We start from the raw sequence: 14,099 nt of genomic DNA, 5'->3' as shown, positions 1-14,099 counted from the left end.
TTTTTTTCTTTCTTTTAATTTGTGTCTCTCATTCCTTTTTTGTTCATTCACAGGTTGTCCGGTGATCCCACGGCCTGCGCGCCTCTTCACCCTCCCTCTGCACAATCATTCCAGCGTCCATTCTCTCCAAACTCTTTAACATCCAACCACCCTGCTGAATGTCTAAACCTCAACCCTGCACCCTCATCTCCTCTTCCTCTTCCTCTGACCTCTCTAACCCCAGCCATAACTCCCATCCCAATACCTCTGGCCCCGATACCACCCGCACCTCCTCTCAAAGACTGGACGCCTTCTAACTCTCCGATCTCTTTTCCTCACGGTGTTCTCTCCCCTCCGTCATTACCTCACGCCCCCCTCTCTCCCCTCTCCCTCGCTCATGCACCCCTGTCTCCACCATCGCTACCTCATCCACCCATTTCTCCAATATCGCTCTCTCATCCACCTCTCTCTCCCTCCGCTATCTCCCACTCTCCTCTCTCTCCATCGTACTCTCCCTATCCTTTATCCCCAAAACTTCGATCCAAATATCGCGCTAAAGAGTTTCAGTTCTTCGGGCCGGAGCTGCGTCGTGCTGAATCTCATTCGTACTCCCAGCGCCGGCGAGCACCCAGTCCTCTCATCTCCTGCTCGGACCACCCTCAACCTGGACCTCCCCGACCATCCTCGCTCCCCCTTTTTCCATCCGCACCACTTTACAGCTCTGCATACGAAATGCAGCCCCCTCTAACGCCCCCTCTGGGTGTAGCACATCACTTCTCTGAGCACTTTTTCCCCCAAACTTCTGCTCTCTTCCCACTCCCCTCCCCCGTGGCTCCTCAGAACGTGCTGGTGTCAAGCTCTCTCTCCCCCACCCACTTCCTGTCTGGTGGCTCCTCCCCTTCCTGTATAAGCTACCCGCCCCTTACTCCGCATCCACCCAACCTGCCCTTTGTGTCCAAGCCTCTCCCCTACTGGAGCAAATACGACGTTGCCGATTGGCTAACATACCTGAATCTGTCCGAGCACCGGGAGCGTTTTCTCGACAACGAGATCGACGGCTCCCATTTGCCGTCTCTGACGAAAGAAGACTTCCTGGATTTGGGCGTGAGTCGGGTCGGCCACCGCATGAACATTGAGCGTGCACTTAAGAGACTTACAGACAGGTGAGATAGGAGAGTTTAAGCGAAGCTCAGACAGCAACATGTGGATGAGTGTAGTGAGGAAAAGAGTGTTTGTTTGTTTCGATTTTTCACTGTCCACATTAAATGCTTCCTAACATTTTGCTGTGCATGGATAAATCTGCCTGCAGCTCAACTCCACAATAAATGAGTATTCTGCCCTCTGTTTTCGTACGCTTAAGATGAAGTTAAGTAAATGATGGAAGATTAAATCTGATCTCTGTTAGATTCTTGTGATCACAAACTAATTTTTGTCTCTTTTGACATTTGTACATACAGGGTAAGTTGCACCACAGGATTTTGTGGAGATTTTTTGTGATTTCGGCTTGATTTTTAAGTGGGTTTACACAATTTTTGCGATGACAACTGTGGGGAGGGTTTTTGGGGCTGGAGGGAGTTAAAAATACAACTTGAACTACTCGCAAGCAGAGTTCTTTAAAACTAACACCTGTGAAAACATTTTTAATTAATTTCCTATAGTTAAAAGGCATGCAGGAGATTAATACTTTAATAATGCCTTCAAGTGCTCTCTGAAATTTGATAATTCCCACTTCTTATGTCATGATTCGGAGCTGGTTGTGTTCAAGTGCTTTGTTGTCGGAAAGAATGGAGGGAGCCAAATTCATGCTTGCGTGTGTCTTGGGAAAATGTAGTATGGTAATAGTTTTCAACCATACATCCTACAGTACAGTTTTACTAGTCAGCTTGTGGATTATTCTGCAATATTGGTGAAATAGCCTACATGCTGTTTTCACAGTGCATAAAACATACAGTATGATTCATATATGTAAATATGTACTAATTTGACGACAAGGCTATGAAACTGTTGCGGAAAAACTAATAAATCTTATCCGTCACAGCAGTAATCCACCATGTTGATTGTGTAATGCCGCCCATCTCGGGAACTCGGGTTTCAAAATAATTTCCCAACTTCCCAGTGGGACACGCAACATCGGGCGGTCATTCGCATTTTTGTTCCCTGGAAACTCATGTTTGCAATAATTCCGAGAGCACCTGAAGCTAGCATACCTCAGATCAAACAACCAGTAATGTTTCGTTTTATGTAGCTTCCTGTTTATGGTTGTGGATATGTCCCTGTGATAACAGACCCCGATGCGTACACAAACGTTTCAAAATTTTACAACAACCATACTTTTAAGAAATCAGCGTTGTTGTTTCCAGGCATATTGTTTAAGAACGAGGCACACACGTTGTTGAGGATCTCTGCTTGACGTTGGGAGCTGGTTTTGACGGATTGCACAATGCGATGATGCCATGTCTTCGGCCAAATTATGCGGAAACTCTACGTCAATCTCCAAATTTTGCTAGATTAATGATCCTTCTTGGTGCAACCCACCCATAGTTATAAACATGTTTTGTTTTATACAGTAATATAGATATTTATTTTAAATATTTCATTTAAAACATGCACAAAATCATCCATTTTGTCCATTACACATCCTTTGTTGTGTGCGGCATGGCATTTATATTTCTGCTAACACAATGGAGCCCTATAATTATACACATAGCACTTACGTGACTTACTTTTCACGCTGCGAATTCTTCATCTCAGTCTATAGATGATAGATTTTATCTAGCACTTTTCTTTCTTACCTTATCTTATGAGCTCTGCCTCGTTTTTGCCCCTGTGCATCTCTCCAGGCTTTCCTCTGCTTTCTCTGTCTCCACTGTTTCCTCTGAAGGGCAGAATGAACGTATGAAAGATGAAGCCACTCAGAGCTAGAGGAGAGTTAGGATGAGGTTAGACAGAAATGCTAAGACGTCCACTGATGGACGGATACGGACTGGATGTGGAAGAGACAGAAACGCTCTGGAATACAGAGTTAAAGTTACGTCCTCGCTTCTAGAGCTGAATTTTTTTCTGAATTTTGGGTTTGAATTTTTCTGCGTTGAGCCGGATGGTGAAACGTCGTCAGACGGACAGTGAAAATGTGCTTCTTTCATTGTTTTGGTGATGACTAGATCAAGCGTATGATGAATTTTAATAATATCATTATTAAATAAACTCTTAAAAAAGCTGCTTCAAAAGGAGCTTCGATGCCATGGAAGAACCTTTTAGCTCCATAAAGAACCCTTAAACCTTTCTGTTTTACAAAACGTTCTTTTTGGGAAAAAGGTTCTTCAGATTATAAAAAGGTAAGAAAGAGATGGTTCTTTAAAGAACCTTTGACTGAATGGTTCTTTGTGGAACTAAGATGGTTCTTCTATGGCATCGCTGCGAAAAACCTTTTAAGCCTTTCAAGTGTGTACTGTGCATATTCACATAGCATCAGGCATCGTTCATCTGATAATAATTATGATTAAAGTCAACATGAAATTTAATTGACCCAATTTACTGTCGTAATGCACATTCTTGTTTTTTTCCAAAGAAAATAAAAAAGTTAACTTTTCAGTATTCAAGCAGTTCCTAATGGTTAGCTTTTATTTATTCTCATAAAATACTCTAGTCCTATTAAAAAATACAGAATCAGCCTACAGACATAAAATGGGTTGCAAGCATCTCATGTCGACTTTAAACAGTAAAAGGAAAAGACATCGCAATTCCAATAATATCCATATAAGAATTAAGTATGTAAATGTTTTAATACCATAAGCAGAATCAGTCTTCCAAAGATCAAAACACAATGAAAGAATCCATTGTTTATATAGCTTAAGTGCGCTCTGTTCAACACACAAACACACATTGACCATGTGCGTGTCTGTATGTGTGCTTGTGTGTTTGTTATGCCAGTGGTGGATGTTTTATAGGAGTAAAGCATAACTCAATTTCATTTGAAAATATATTTAAGGAAATAGGAACAAAGGAAATATACAGTACAGTATATATATATATGTGTGTGTGTGTGTGTGTGTGTGTGGAGATGTATGCAGAATTTAAAGGTATATATATATAAATATAAATATCAGATATTTCTATTGTTCTGTACAATAATTGATGAATATGATGATACATAAGCTCTGGTTAAGAGATTTGAATAAACTATTCTCTTGTTGAATTTCTTCTCATCTCTTCTTGGCCTCTACAAACACATACAGTATACAAAACAATCCAAAGGTGAATACAAGTTTCTTTAAAGATTCTTTGTATGATTCAACACAGAACCTTTAACATCAGCCTTTCCTTTGCACGAAAGGTAAGACATATATTTTTTTTCAATTCTTTACGGGATTAAAAATGGTTCTAATGTGGCATGCCGCAAGGAACCCTTTTTGACCCCTTAATTTTTCAGGAGTGGACGGTTGCCTCTTTTTGTAATGTAAAAGGTTTAGTTAAAAACAATCCTTTATCATTAACTCTGCTATTTTTGGGGGTATTTTGATCATTTTTATTGTGCAGCAGAAAAGAAGAAATTTAGAAGACACATATGGTATAGTATAGTGATCACACCTGTCAAACTTCAGAAAGATCCAAGTTAAGCACCATATCAACAGTTCATTTTGTTTGTGCAATATTCAGAACCCTAATACTGTACTTTTGTGAGATGAATAGAATAAAAGTCATTTTCCAACGGACATCTTTAATGATAATGTATGAGCATATTTTTTGTCCGTTTTGAAGTGAAAGTGACGTTTTTTGGTCACTTTGTTATCTTTCATATCGCTGCAGTTCTTCTTAAACCTTGTATCTCCACAGTTCGTGATTTAATTTTTTGCCATAAATCATTATCATTCATTTATATCGGTCACTGGGTTTTTCAATTTCCAAATAACACGCAAATTAGTATATTCAAGGTTTTTAGAAAGACAGCGACGATATTAAACCTGCTCCGTCTAACACAACTTTTCTTTGGTGATGTCACCAAGCCCTGTCAGCTGTTGTTTACTATAGATGTTTTTCAATTCGATTCCTTATGCCTAAAATCAAGACCACTTTTTTCATTTTCTCATTAACTGTTCCGTTTATTTCATGATGCTGTCGTACATGTTTGGAACGACATGAGGATGACACATGTATCATTTTTAGGTGAACTCTTCCCTTCTGTAGATGTCACATGACAGTGGTTGCTCTGGGTCTTCATTCCTATGTACCCCAGTGTTACTATACTGACTTTGTTCCACAAGATCTGAAATGCAAACATAAAATGAAACGCACAGATTGACCTTATGAACTGCTTCAGTAAACACACTGATTGCTTTACATTTCAGAAGTTTTTGGCTGTGAGTTGTGATTGGCAGAGAGGTGAAATAACTCTTACATTCTAAAACACGCTTAACTTTCACACCTGACAACTCATTTACACCAACATGAGAGTGAGAGAGCGAATGTGTGTGAGAGAGAGAGCACACACATGTGTGTACAGTACATACGCACCTCTGTGTAACAGCTGACTGTGGTTTAGTACACACACACACACACACACACACACTGAAGGGAATCATCAGACATGGACCAGCAGTGAAAAATACTTCTGTTAGTGAGAGAGAAGAAGAACATTGGGCGGGAGGTAAGACTTATTCTTTATCTTGTCACTGTGATTTCTAAAGCGCCTGTTGTCCTAAATATAGTATTTTGGATATGTTGTGATTTCTTACTAACAACACTGCTTTCATGTGTGTATTAAGCGGTCGAATTCAGATCAAACATCATTATAATGTCATGCAATATTTTGCATGTAAAGGATATTGTGGAAGACTTAGCTTAAAGCCTTTATGTATAATGCATTATTAAAGGTTATTAAATGGTTTGATGCATTTTAATTGTTTGTAATGTTTGTTGTAATACTATACATGTTGTAAAGAATTATAACCAAAATAAAAATGAATTGATAAGTTTTATAATGTATAAACTGTAGTTACAATTATTCATGAGAAATTATGAGGTGCATTACAAGTCATAATTAATAATACATTATACATATATGCTTTAAGTAAAGTGTTACCGGACGTCGTACTGAAAGTATGAAAAAAAAAAATCAAGTCACACACGTGCAGAAATATTATGTGTTGAATGTGCGAAACATGTTTTTGTGTTGACAATTGATCACATCCAGGCTAAAGTGTACATGACATTTCCCTGTTCTTGTATTCTTCACAGGTTTAAAAAACAGGAAGTGAATCACAAACTATCTGATATTGTAATATCTTGTAAAAGAAACGGGGTTAGAAATCAACCAAGGTCTGCCAGATACGCTGTTGCCAATGCTCCGCTGCTGAATTCTTCTACTCTTTTCTGACATTTGATATATTTAACATGGCTCTATTCTCGTCTAGTTATGCATTTAGCTTCCATAGTGACCATTATAATTAACAGAGTCTATTTAAGTATGTGACGTAAGATGAAGATACACGTGTGTGCTAGAAGGACATGTTTTCATAAAGATAAAAATGACCTGAAAATCCGACATCGCCCACTTATAAACATATTTCTGACAGCGGGGTGCATGTATTTAACATGGAACGTGTGTTGTGAAGGAAGATGTTATAGCGTTTTTGTGTGCGTGTAACATGACCTGCTGGATCTTGTTTATTTGGGGATCTCTCGGGTGGTGTAAGGAATTTCAGGGTGGGTTGGGGGAGTGGATTCTATTTCTGTTCCTTAAGTCCAGTACTGACACACACACACATACATACAGTATGCTCATAAACAGATGTATATTTATAAATGCATTGCTGTCTATCACTTTGAACTCTACCTTTATTATTCAGCTGGATTTTAATCTATTTTTTGTGTTGTGTAAACTTCACACTTGCTGTCGTCTTTAAGGATATTTCTTGATCAACAGTATTTTTCAGTATTTTATATATTCGTGGTTAATGATGAAGAATTGACAGCACATTTTAAAGATGTTTATCATCACAAGCATCTGTATCCAGTTACAGTCGTGAATGCATACAGCAGATTCAGAATGAGTCACACAGACATCGGTGAGCTCTGGAGGACAGTCAGACCTTTAACCACACCTCAGCTTATAGACACGCCGCTCTTATGAACAACGGTCAGGGGCCCCTAGGTTGCTCTTTGGGTGAGGGCCCCCTTAGGTGGCTTTCACGCTTGCAGTTTAGTTCGGAACTGTTTGCATGAAAAGCCGCTAATGTAAAGCTGTCACGCGACCTCAGGTAGGAACAAGGGTACCGAACCCTGCACGTGCATGCTTTAGCCAATTACAATATATTCATTAATACACGTGTAAGAATTGATAGCGATGGTAATTTACCTTGGCTTTGAGCAAGAGTGAGCCTACATTGTTTTGCGCATTGCGAGTGGAATCAGAGCCGCAAATGAATGGAAATACGATGTTTCCAGATTTCAAAATAGTGCTGATAAATAGTATGTTTGCAAGCAGCAGAAAAGCTCTGTAAGGAACACATAGTAAAAACCAAGTGTTGTTTACTCTGTGCTGCGCATAATAGCATTAAGTCATTAAAAAAACACAGTAAATTGACCCTTTGCTCAGTGTCATGCATGTTCGTGATGACGTAAGATGAATGCAAACGCACAAGGGTTCGATAGAATCAAGCTGAGACACAAACGCAGCGAGGGGCGTCAACGGTAACCACTTCAAAAACCCAAACTTAAAAATAATAAAACATATCTCTCCTAAATCTTAAAAATAAAGCAACAAAAAACACGAAAAAGTTTTTCTTTTTACCAAAAATGAATCTCCTAGTCAGACTTAAAGCATGCTGGGAACTACAGATCAACTGCCAAGGTAGATATATCTACAAAATTATTTGACCCAACATAAAATAAATAAGATCAAGATATAAAAATCGAACTTAATTTGACCAATTTATATGAGTTTATCATAATAAAATTTAGTTGGATTTACTTAATAAAATGTTCAATTCAAATTTCTCTAACAAAATAATTAAAATCTTAACAAAATTTGTAGATTTATTCCCAAGTTTTTTTATGTTATTTTAACTATTCTTTTTTTAAACAGGAGGCACATAATATTTTTTTCAGTGCACGCTTGGGTTCATGTAAACATATTGGTTTTAACTGGTTTTTTTTGCAGGCCGCTTCAGTCATGGCCGACCCTCCACCATCTCCACCTGAGGATCTCAACAAACTCAGTTTCTGGATGGTAAGAAGAATCCTGCCTCATCTAGGTGGCAGTATACTGACTGATATGGGCGTCATGAAATTACTTATTTTGAGAAAGTTTTGCATCGTGTCCAACAACATGCTTTGAAGGGATAGATCACCCAAAAGTGAAAATTGTGTCATCATTTACTCACCCTCTTGTCATTTCAAACCGGTGTGACTTTTTTCTTCCGCTGAATACAAAAGAGGATTTTTTGAAGACAGTTGACAAACGGCACCCATTTTCACTGGTTTTGTGTAGAAGTGCTGGTCAGTTACCAAATTTCTTTCAAATATCTTCTTTAGTGTTCTGCAACAAAGTCATACAGGTTTGAAATGACAAGCGGGTGAGTAAATGATGACAGTTTTCAATTTTAGATGATCTTTAACTGTGACTATAGTCATGAAATAACACAGCTTCTCTTGGACATTCACTGAGCTTGGCAAAATGCATTCTGGGATTGCTTTCTTTGAAGAGAAAAATGTGAGCCCAATTCACGTGCAGTATGTTAATTGGTAGGATAATGCTGTCTTGAAATGCTATCTTTTTTAGGAGCTCACTAGGTTTTGTGAAAAGTGTGTACAACGGTCTGGTTGACAGGCAATTCTTTCCTCAAACTCCGTCCAATTCTGTATCGATTTCCTTCTGTGTTTGTCTCCCAGCCAGGAAATTATGTGCAGACGGTACGGAGAACGTCAGAGTCGTACCAGGCTTCTAAGGACATCATAGCTTGTATGAAGGACAGAGCCCAGGTCGAGCGTCAGTACGCCCGCCAGCTGACTGAATGGAGCAAGAGATGGAAGTCCATCACAGACAGCCGTGAGTTTTTAAAGCTTAAAAACTAGTTTAGTTCCGTTTGTAGTTGATTTTCAAATTCTGCAATGCACATAAGTAGATAGAAACCCCAAAACTTATTTAGACGCTTAAAAATGTCAGGGCCGCTCTATGGGTCACTGATGCGGGCCTGGCAATGCTTCTTCTCGTCCGCCGAGCGTCTGTCTGCCCTGCACACTTCCATCTGTCAGTCTCTGATGGGAGAAGAAGGAGAACGCATTCGCTCTTGGCAAAAGGAGACGTTTCCACGGAAGATGTTCTGTGGCTTCAGAGAGTCTCATGACCTTGAGACGGCTTTCTCGCGAGCTCAGAAGCCCTGGGTGAAACGATTAAAAAAGGTATTACTCTTATTAGTTGATCACATGACCTCCACAAACAATTCATCAATAGCAATATACATAACATTGCAGACTTCACACTTTATAAGTTGTTAAAGTCCCAGTGAAATAAAAAATCACAATCCCTATTTTTCGTGAAATATTCCAGCGTTTATTCTAAATAGTTTATCAATGTAGTCATTCTCTTTTGAAAATCAGTGTGCCCTTATAATCTTTAGTTAAAATTTGAAAATGCTGTAAAACATTCCTGTAATGACTATCCTTCTTAGATGACTACTGGATGTTAGACGGCTTGGGCGGAGCCTCCGTTAACTCCTCCCCTTCAACTGTCAGTCTGCTGCCAGTTCCACTTCAAAATGCAATGGCTGTTTTTATACATCCAATCAAATCGCAGAAAAAGGCGAAAGCCAAGCCCACTGTTTTTCTCATTAGAATTTCCATTTCACTCGGAAATGCGTCAAATTACGGAAGTAAAAACGATCGCAACTTTCACTTCACAGGGACTTTGTAGATGAAATGAACTGTGAATTAATTGTACTATTTTAACAAATGTTCATTTCCGTTAGTTGGAAAAGGCTCGTGCGGTTTATCATAAGTCATGCCAAAAGGAGCAGAAAGCTCAGGAGAAAGAGAGTCAAGCAAAACACAAGCCCAACCTGAGCGAAAGCAAACTCTCCAAGATTCAGCAGATGAGAGAGAAAGCCACACAAGACCGCAACAAAGTAACCCCCCAAAATACATCTAAACTAAATCAATCCTCACAATGCTAGTGACTGATCTCAGGGCTGACTGTGGATGTTGTCACAGGCACGTGAGCGTTATGAGAAGGTCTTGGAGAACGTCACTGGCTTTGCACCTCGATACATGGAGGAAATGGAGTCTGTGTTCGACCAATCGCAGGAGGAGGAGAGGAAGAGGATCAGTTTCCTGAAACAGGCCTTCCTGTCGGTACACAGACACCTCGACATCACCAACAATGAGAGGTTTGTGTGATCACGTTCCTTAAAAGTACTACTAAACTCACCAACACTCTTAAAAATAAAGATTACAAACCAAAAAAGCCACAAGGAATTTATTTTAACAAACCCATCTTTGTCTATAAACATTATATTAAATCAACCTTTTTTGCATAATATGATCTTCTTGTTTGGGGAATATATTTCATTCTAAAGATGACAGAGCAACTCAGAATATCATGGAAGGGCTCTTGACCCATAAGTTTCATTTTACTTGGGAATGCATGAAACAAAATCTTGTTTTTAATATGATTTTTTAATAAGGTTTTCCTCAGCGCATTGTTGTTTAATGTAATGTTGATACTCAAAGTTAACAGAAGTGTTTGTGTGTTTCAGTATAAAAGCAGTTTACAGTGAACTGCATCACACTATCATGACCATCAGCGAGCAAGATGACCTGCGCTGGTGGAAAAACAACCGTGGGCCCGGGATGCCCACCGACTGGCCTGAACTAGAGGTGTGTGTGTAAAACATCTGCATATAAGTAAATATTATAGTGAACTTACTTGTGTTTTGTTTAAATTAACTGACTGATCGTAAGATAGATAGTTTGGTTTTACTGTACCTATAGAAACTGTTAACCCAAGTTTACATTTTAGAGAGATTTATTGTCTAGTGAACAGTGACACTTCATGCGTTTGACGAGTGTTGTATCTAAAAACTCCCTTTGGTTGTGACTGCAACATTGATATTAATATCAATGTCATATATTATTAATTACTGTTATATATTATTTCTATATTGAGATACTGTATATTTACAGTAAACCCTGCCCTTTTTTATTTCATTTTATTGTGTTAGATGTATGTTTGTATTAAGTAATCTTAAATCATGTGTGTGGGTGGGTGTGTGTTGCAGGAATGGAACCCCCCAATTAAAAAGCAGAAACCAAAAAAGAAAGAAAAACTAAAGAGAGAAACAGAGGACAAAGCGTAAGCATACACACACACACACACACACCTACTTTAGTGTCTATAAATGTATATTTACCTCATCTTAATTTTTACAATTCAGAGTTATAATGTATTTAATTGATCATTTTTGACACCCATCAACATAAAGTACTCAATGAATTTGAAGATAAACTTAAAAGGAAACAATTTAATGAATCAATTTAATTAAAGAATAAAATGGCTCTTGTAGGCCAAGAGCAGAGCTTTGAATTTGATGCGAGTGACTATAGGGATCCAATTTAACTTAATGAAGAGAGGAGTGACGTGTTTTCATTGAAGACCACTCTTGCCACTGCATTATGGATCATCTGTAGTGCATTGGTTGTGCAAGCTGGGAGTCCAGACCGTAGTGGACTGGACAAGAGCCTGGACTAGGACTTGTGTATATTCAAATATTTCTACATCTTTGTGTTTGTACCCATAACCACATCATCATCTTCTGTCATCTTTACTCATCTACTTTAAATTTCAACCCCACTGAAGTTTTGATGTATTGTTTCAGTTCAACCTTTCTTGTTGCAGGACTGAATATTTTAGTTTGTTTTCCGTCAGTATTTCAGTTTTTATGAGTTTTGTAGTTTCACATCTATAAAACATGAAGCTTCCGTGTTTCACGTTTGTGGAGCTGTGTTCATTGTGCGCGGTTGTCATGGACTTCTTACAAACTTTAGCACTTAAGCATTAAAGCCCAAAGGTTCAGTGCTGCTTTTGTTGGTTTTGTGTTTATGTTTCGTCTTTTTCCATTTTTGTGGGCGTATTGTTGTCTCGTGTGTTGTGTTCGTCCCGTGGAGGACTGGAACTCTTTTAGACACAATGATGTCACTTACAACAGCTTCTCTGTGCTGTCATTTAGCTTTTGGAAGATACGCAGTTCTGGCAGATTCATGCATGTGAAAATCATCTTTTACTATGACCTTTAGTGTCTTTGAGCAATAGGAAAAGGTTTTTATATACAGTATATATGTTGTGTGTCAAACGCGAGGGGCAACCTTCAGATCTCCTTTGGGAAGCCAACATGGAAGTGACTTTAAGTGCAATTTATCAACTTGCCGCTAGAGACTGGCTCCAAAAGAGAGCAGAATCTCATTGAGCTCTATGTTAAAATGGGCAAATTTACAGCAGAAAAAACACGTTTACAGCCTGGTACAAAAAAATATTTTTGGTCTAGATATCTAATTTTACCCTTCATGACAACTGTTGGGAGGTTTTTTTTTTACTCACCTGTTTAACTTATATTAAGCCTTAAAATTCTGCGAATTGGGGGCGTGGTCACAAGAGTGACAAGTGGTTTCAGCAAACCAGCCTTTTTGCCCATTTTAGATTATCATGGAGTGACGTGCGATGGCGAAGAGCGCCTCCGCCAACTTTAGGCCTCATTTTTACTCTTCACAAACCTACGTGTGACGTCACTGACACTACGTCCATATTTTATATAGTCTATGGTCAAATTTCAATATTTGTTATTACATTATTATTTTGTACTTTGATACTTTATAGTATCGTTGTTAATCGGTGAAACAAATGTTGATATTCTCTTGAATGTTTTTTTGTCAGGGTCATGATCGGAGGCGTGCGTGTACGAGCGATGTACAATTATGAAGGAGCAGAAGCCGATGAACTTTCATTTAAAGCAGGTGATGATTGTACATGACAACATGAGCGTCTGTGGATAAATGATGAAGACACATCAGGTGATCTTAACCAGTCTGTCTTACAGGTGAGGTATTCCTCAAGGTGGAGGATGAAGATGACCAGGGCTGGTGCTGGGGGGTGAAGGAGGGCGGAGTTGAAGGATATTATCCAGCCAATTATGTGCTGCCTGTGCAATAATGTCATAACGCTTATTTACACTTTTCTGTTTTGGATATCAGAAACAGACCGACCAGAAATTATTAAAGCGAAATATTGAAACGAGAGTCGTCTAAAGTAATTGATCCTGAAGCTTTGGTTAGAAATAGTTTGACTTTTCTGATACACGTTTGCAATAACTGAAGTTACGGTGGTATTAATAGTGGATTTACAGTATGAATTGAATGGTCACTTTTGTCAAACACACTCTCTTAAATAAGGTGCAACTGAAGGTTCTACACAGCGATGCTCTTAGAAGTACAGTTTTGGATTCTACAAAGAACCATTTACTTCTTTCTTACTTTTTTAATACACGGCTCGTTAGAATGCTTGATTCTGATTGGCTAGTAAAGATATTTGCAGGTTCGTATTTCCCAGATATCAACCGCTCAGAATTAATAACACACGGTAACCAGGATGCAGCAAATCATTTTGACAGTTTTTTTACTAATTAAATATATATACAGTTTATGTCTTTTAATAACATATACAATGTTATATTTATAAATGATTAAACCAAATTGCCTGTTAGTTACATTTGAACGTCGTTTCTTACCTTAAAACCGATAGTAAACGGCTTTTCCTCATGGAAGGTCTGCATGTTTTGAATGTTAACCATTCGTGCAAAAATGGTTCTTTATAACACGAAGCACCTTTTTAAAGATAAAGGGTTAACACTTTACTTCATTTTGCATATTATTGTTTAAAATAAACTTCACTTTATAAAATGGTTTCCTTGAAAAACAGTGTGTGTGTGAAACTTGAAACTAATACACTAGCTTTGATATTTTGTTATCTAATACAATGACATTTGTAAGTATGACACATGTGTTCAAATATTTTTGTGGCTGCTGAATTTCCGAAGATAATTACATTTTGTATTGCCCCTATTAAAACAACTTTA

At 38.4% G+C, this 14,099-nt stretch overlaps 2 protein-coding genes across 2 annotated transcripts in view; both read left to right on the top strand.

Annotated features, from left to right (window-relative positions):
• Positions 1-4,121, top strand: part of LOC130413068 (SH3 and multiple ankyrin repeat domains protein 2) — a 43,208-nt gene extending 39,087 nt beyond the window's left edge. Inside the window, exon 27 of the mRNA XM_056738000.1 lies at positions 54-4,121. Coding sequence (XP_056593978.1) covers positions 54-1,146 — 1,093 coding nt within the window. The 3' untranslated portion in view covers positions 1,147-4,121. The remainder of the gene's footprint in view (positions 1-53) is intronic.
• Positions 4,122-5,497: 1,376 nt separating this feature from the next.
• zgc:91999 (uncharacterized protein LOC445104 homolog) lies at positions 5,498-14,099 on the top strand. Its single transcript, XM_056737982.1, has 10 exons — positions 5,498-5,623; positions 8,138-8,206; positions 8,869-9,025; positions 9,143-9,378; positions 9,945-10,100; positions 10,186-10,361; positions 10,731-10,851; positions 11,253-11,326; positions 12,902-12,981; positions 13,065-14,099. Exons 2-10 carry the CDS (start codon positions 8,150-8,152, stop codon positions 13,175-13,177), a joined length of 1,170 nt encoding a protein of 389 aa, XP_056593960.1. The 5' UTR covers positions 5,498-5,623; positions 8,138-8,149; the 3' UTR covers positions 13,178-14,099.

The sequence above is a fragment of the Triplophysa dalaica genome, chromosome 23 (assembly GCF_015846415.1).
Source record: "Triplophysa dalaica isolate WHDGS20190420 chromosome 23, ASM1584641v1, whole genome shotgun sequence".
Lineage (NCBI taxonomy): Eukaryota > Metazoa > Chordata > Actinopteri > Cypriniformes > Nemacheilidae > Triplophysa > Triplophysa dalaica.
Note: the sequence above shows the minus strand (reverse complement) of the source record. Positions and strands in the feature narration are given on the sequence as shown.

Excerpts from the sequence above, each read along its gene's own strand:
- zgc:91999 (XM_056737982.1), top strand. The coding sequence starts at position 8,150 with ATGGCCGACCCTCCACCATCTCCACCTGAGGATCTCAACAAACTCAGT. Across the intron at positions 10,362-10,730 it reads GACATCACCAACAATGAGAG|TATAAAAGCAGTTTACAGTG; the intron begins GTTTGTGTGATC and ends TGTGTGTTTCAG. Across the intron at positions 10,852-11,252 it reads CCGACTGGCCTGAACTAGAG|GAATGGAACCCCCCAATTAA; the intron begins GTGTGTGTGTAA and ends TGTGTGTTGCAG.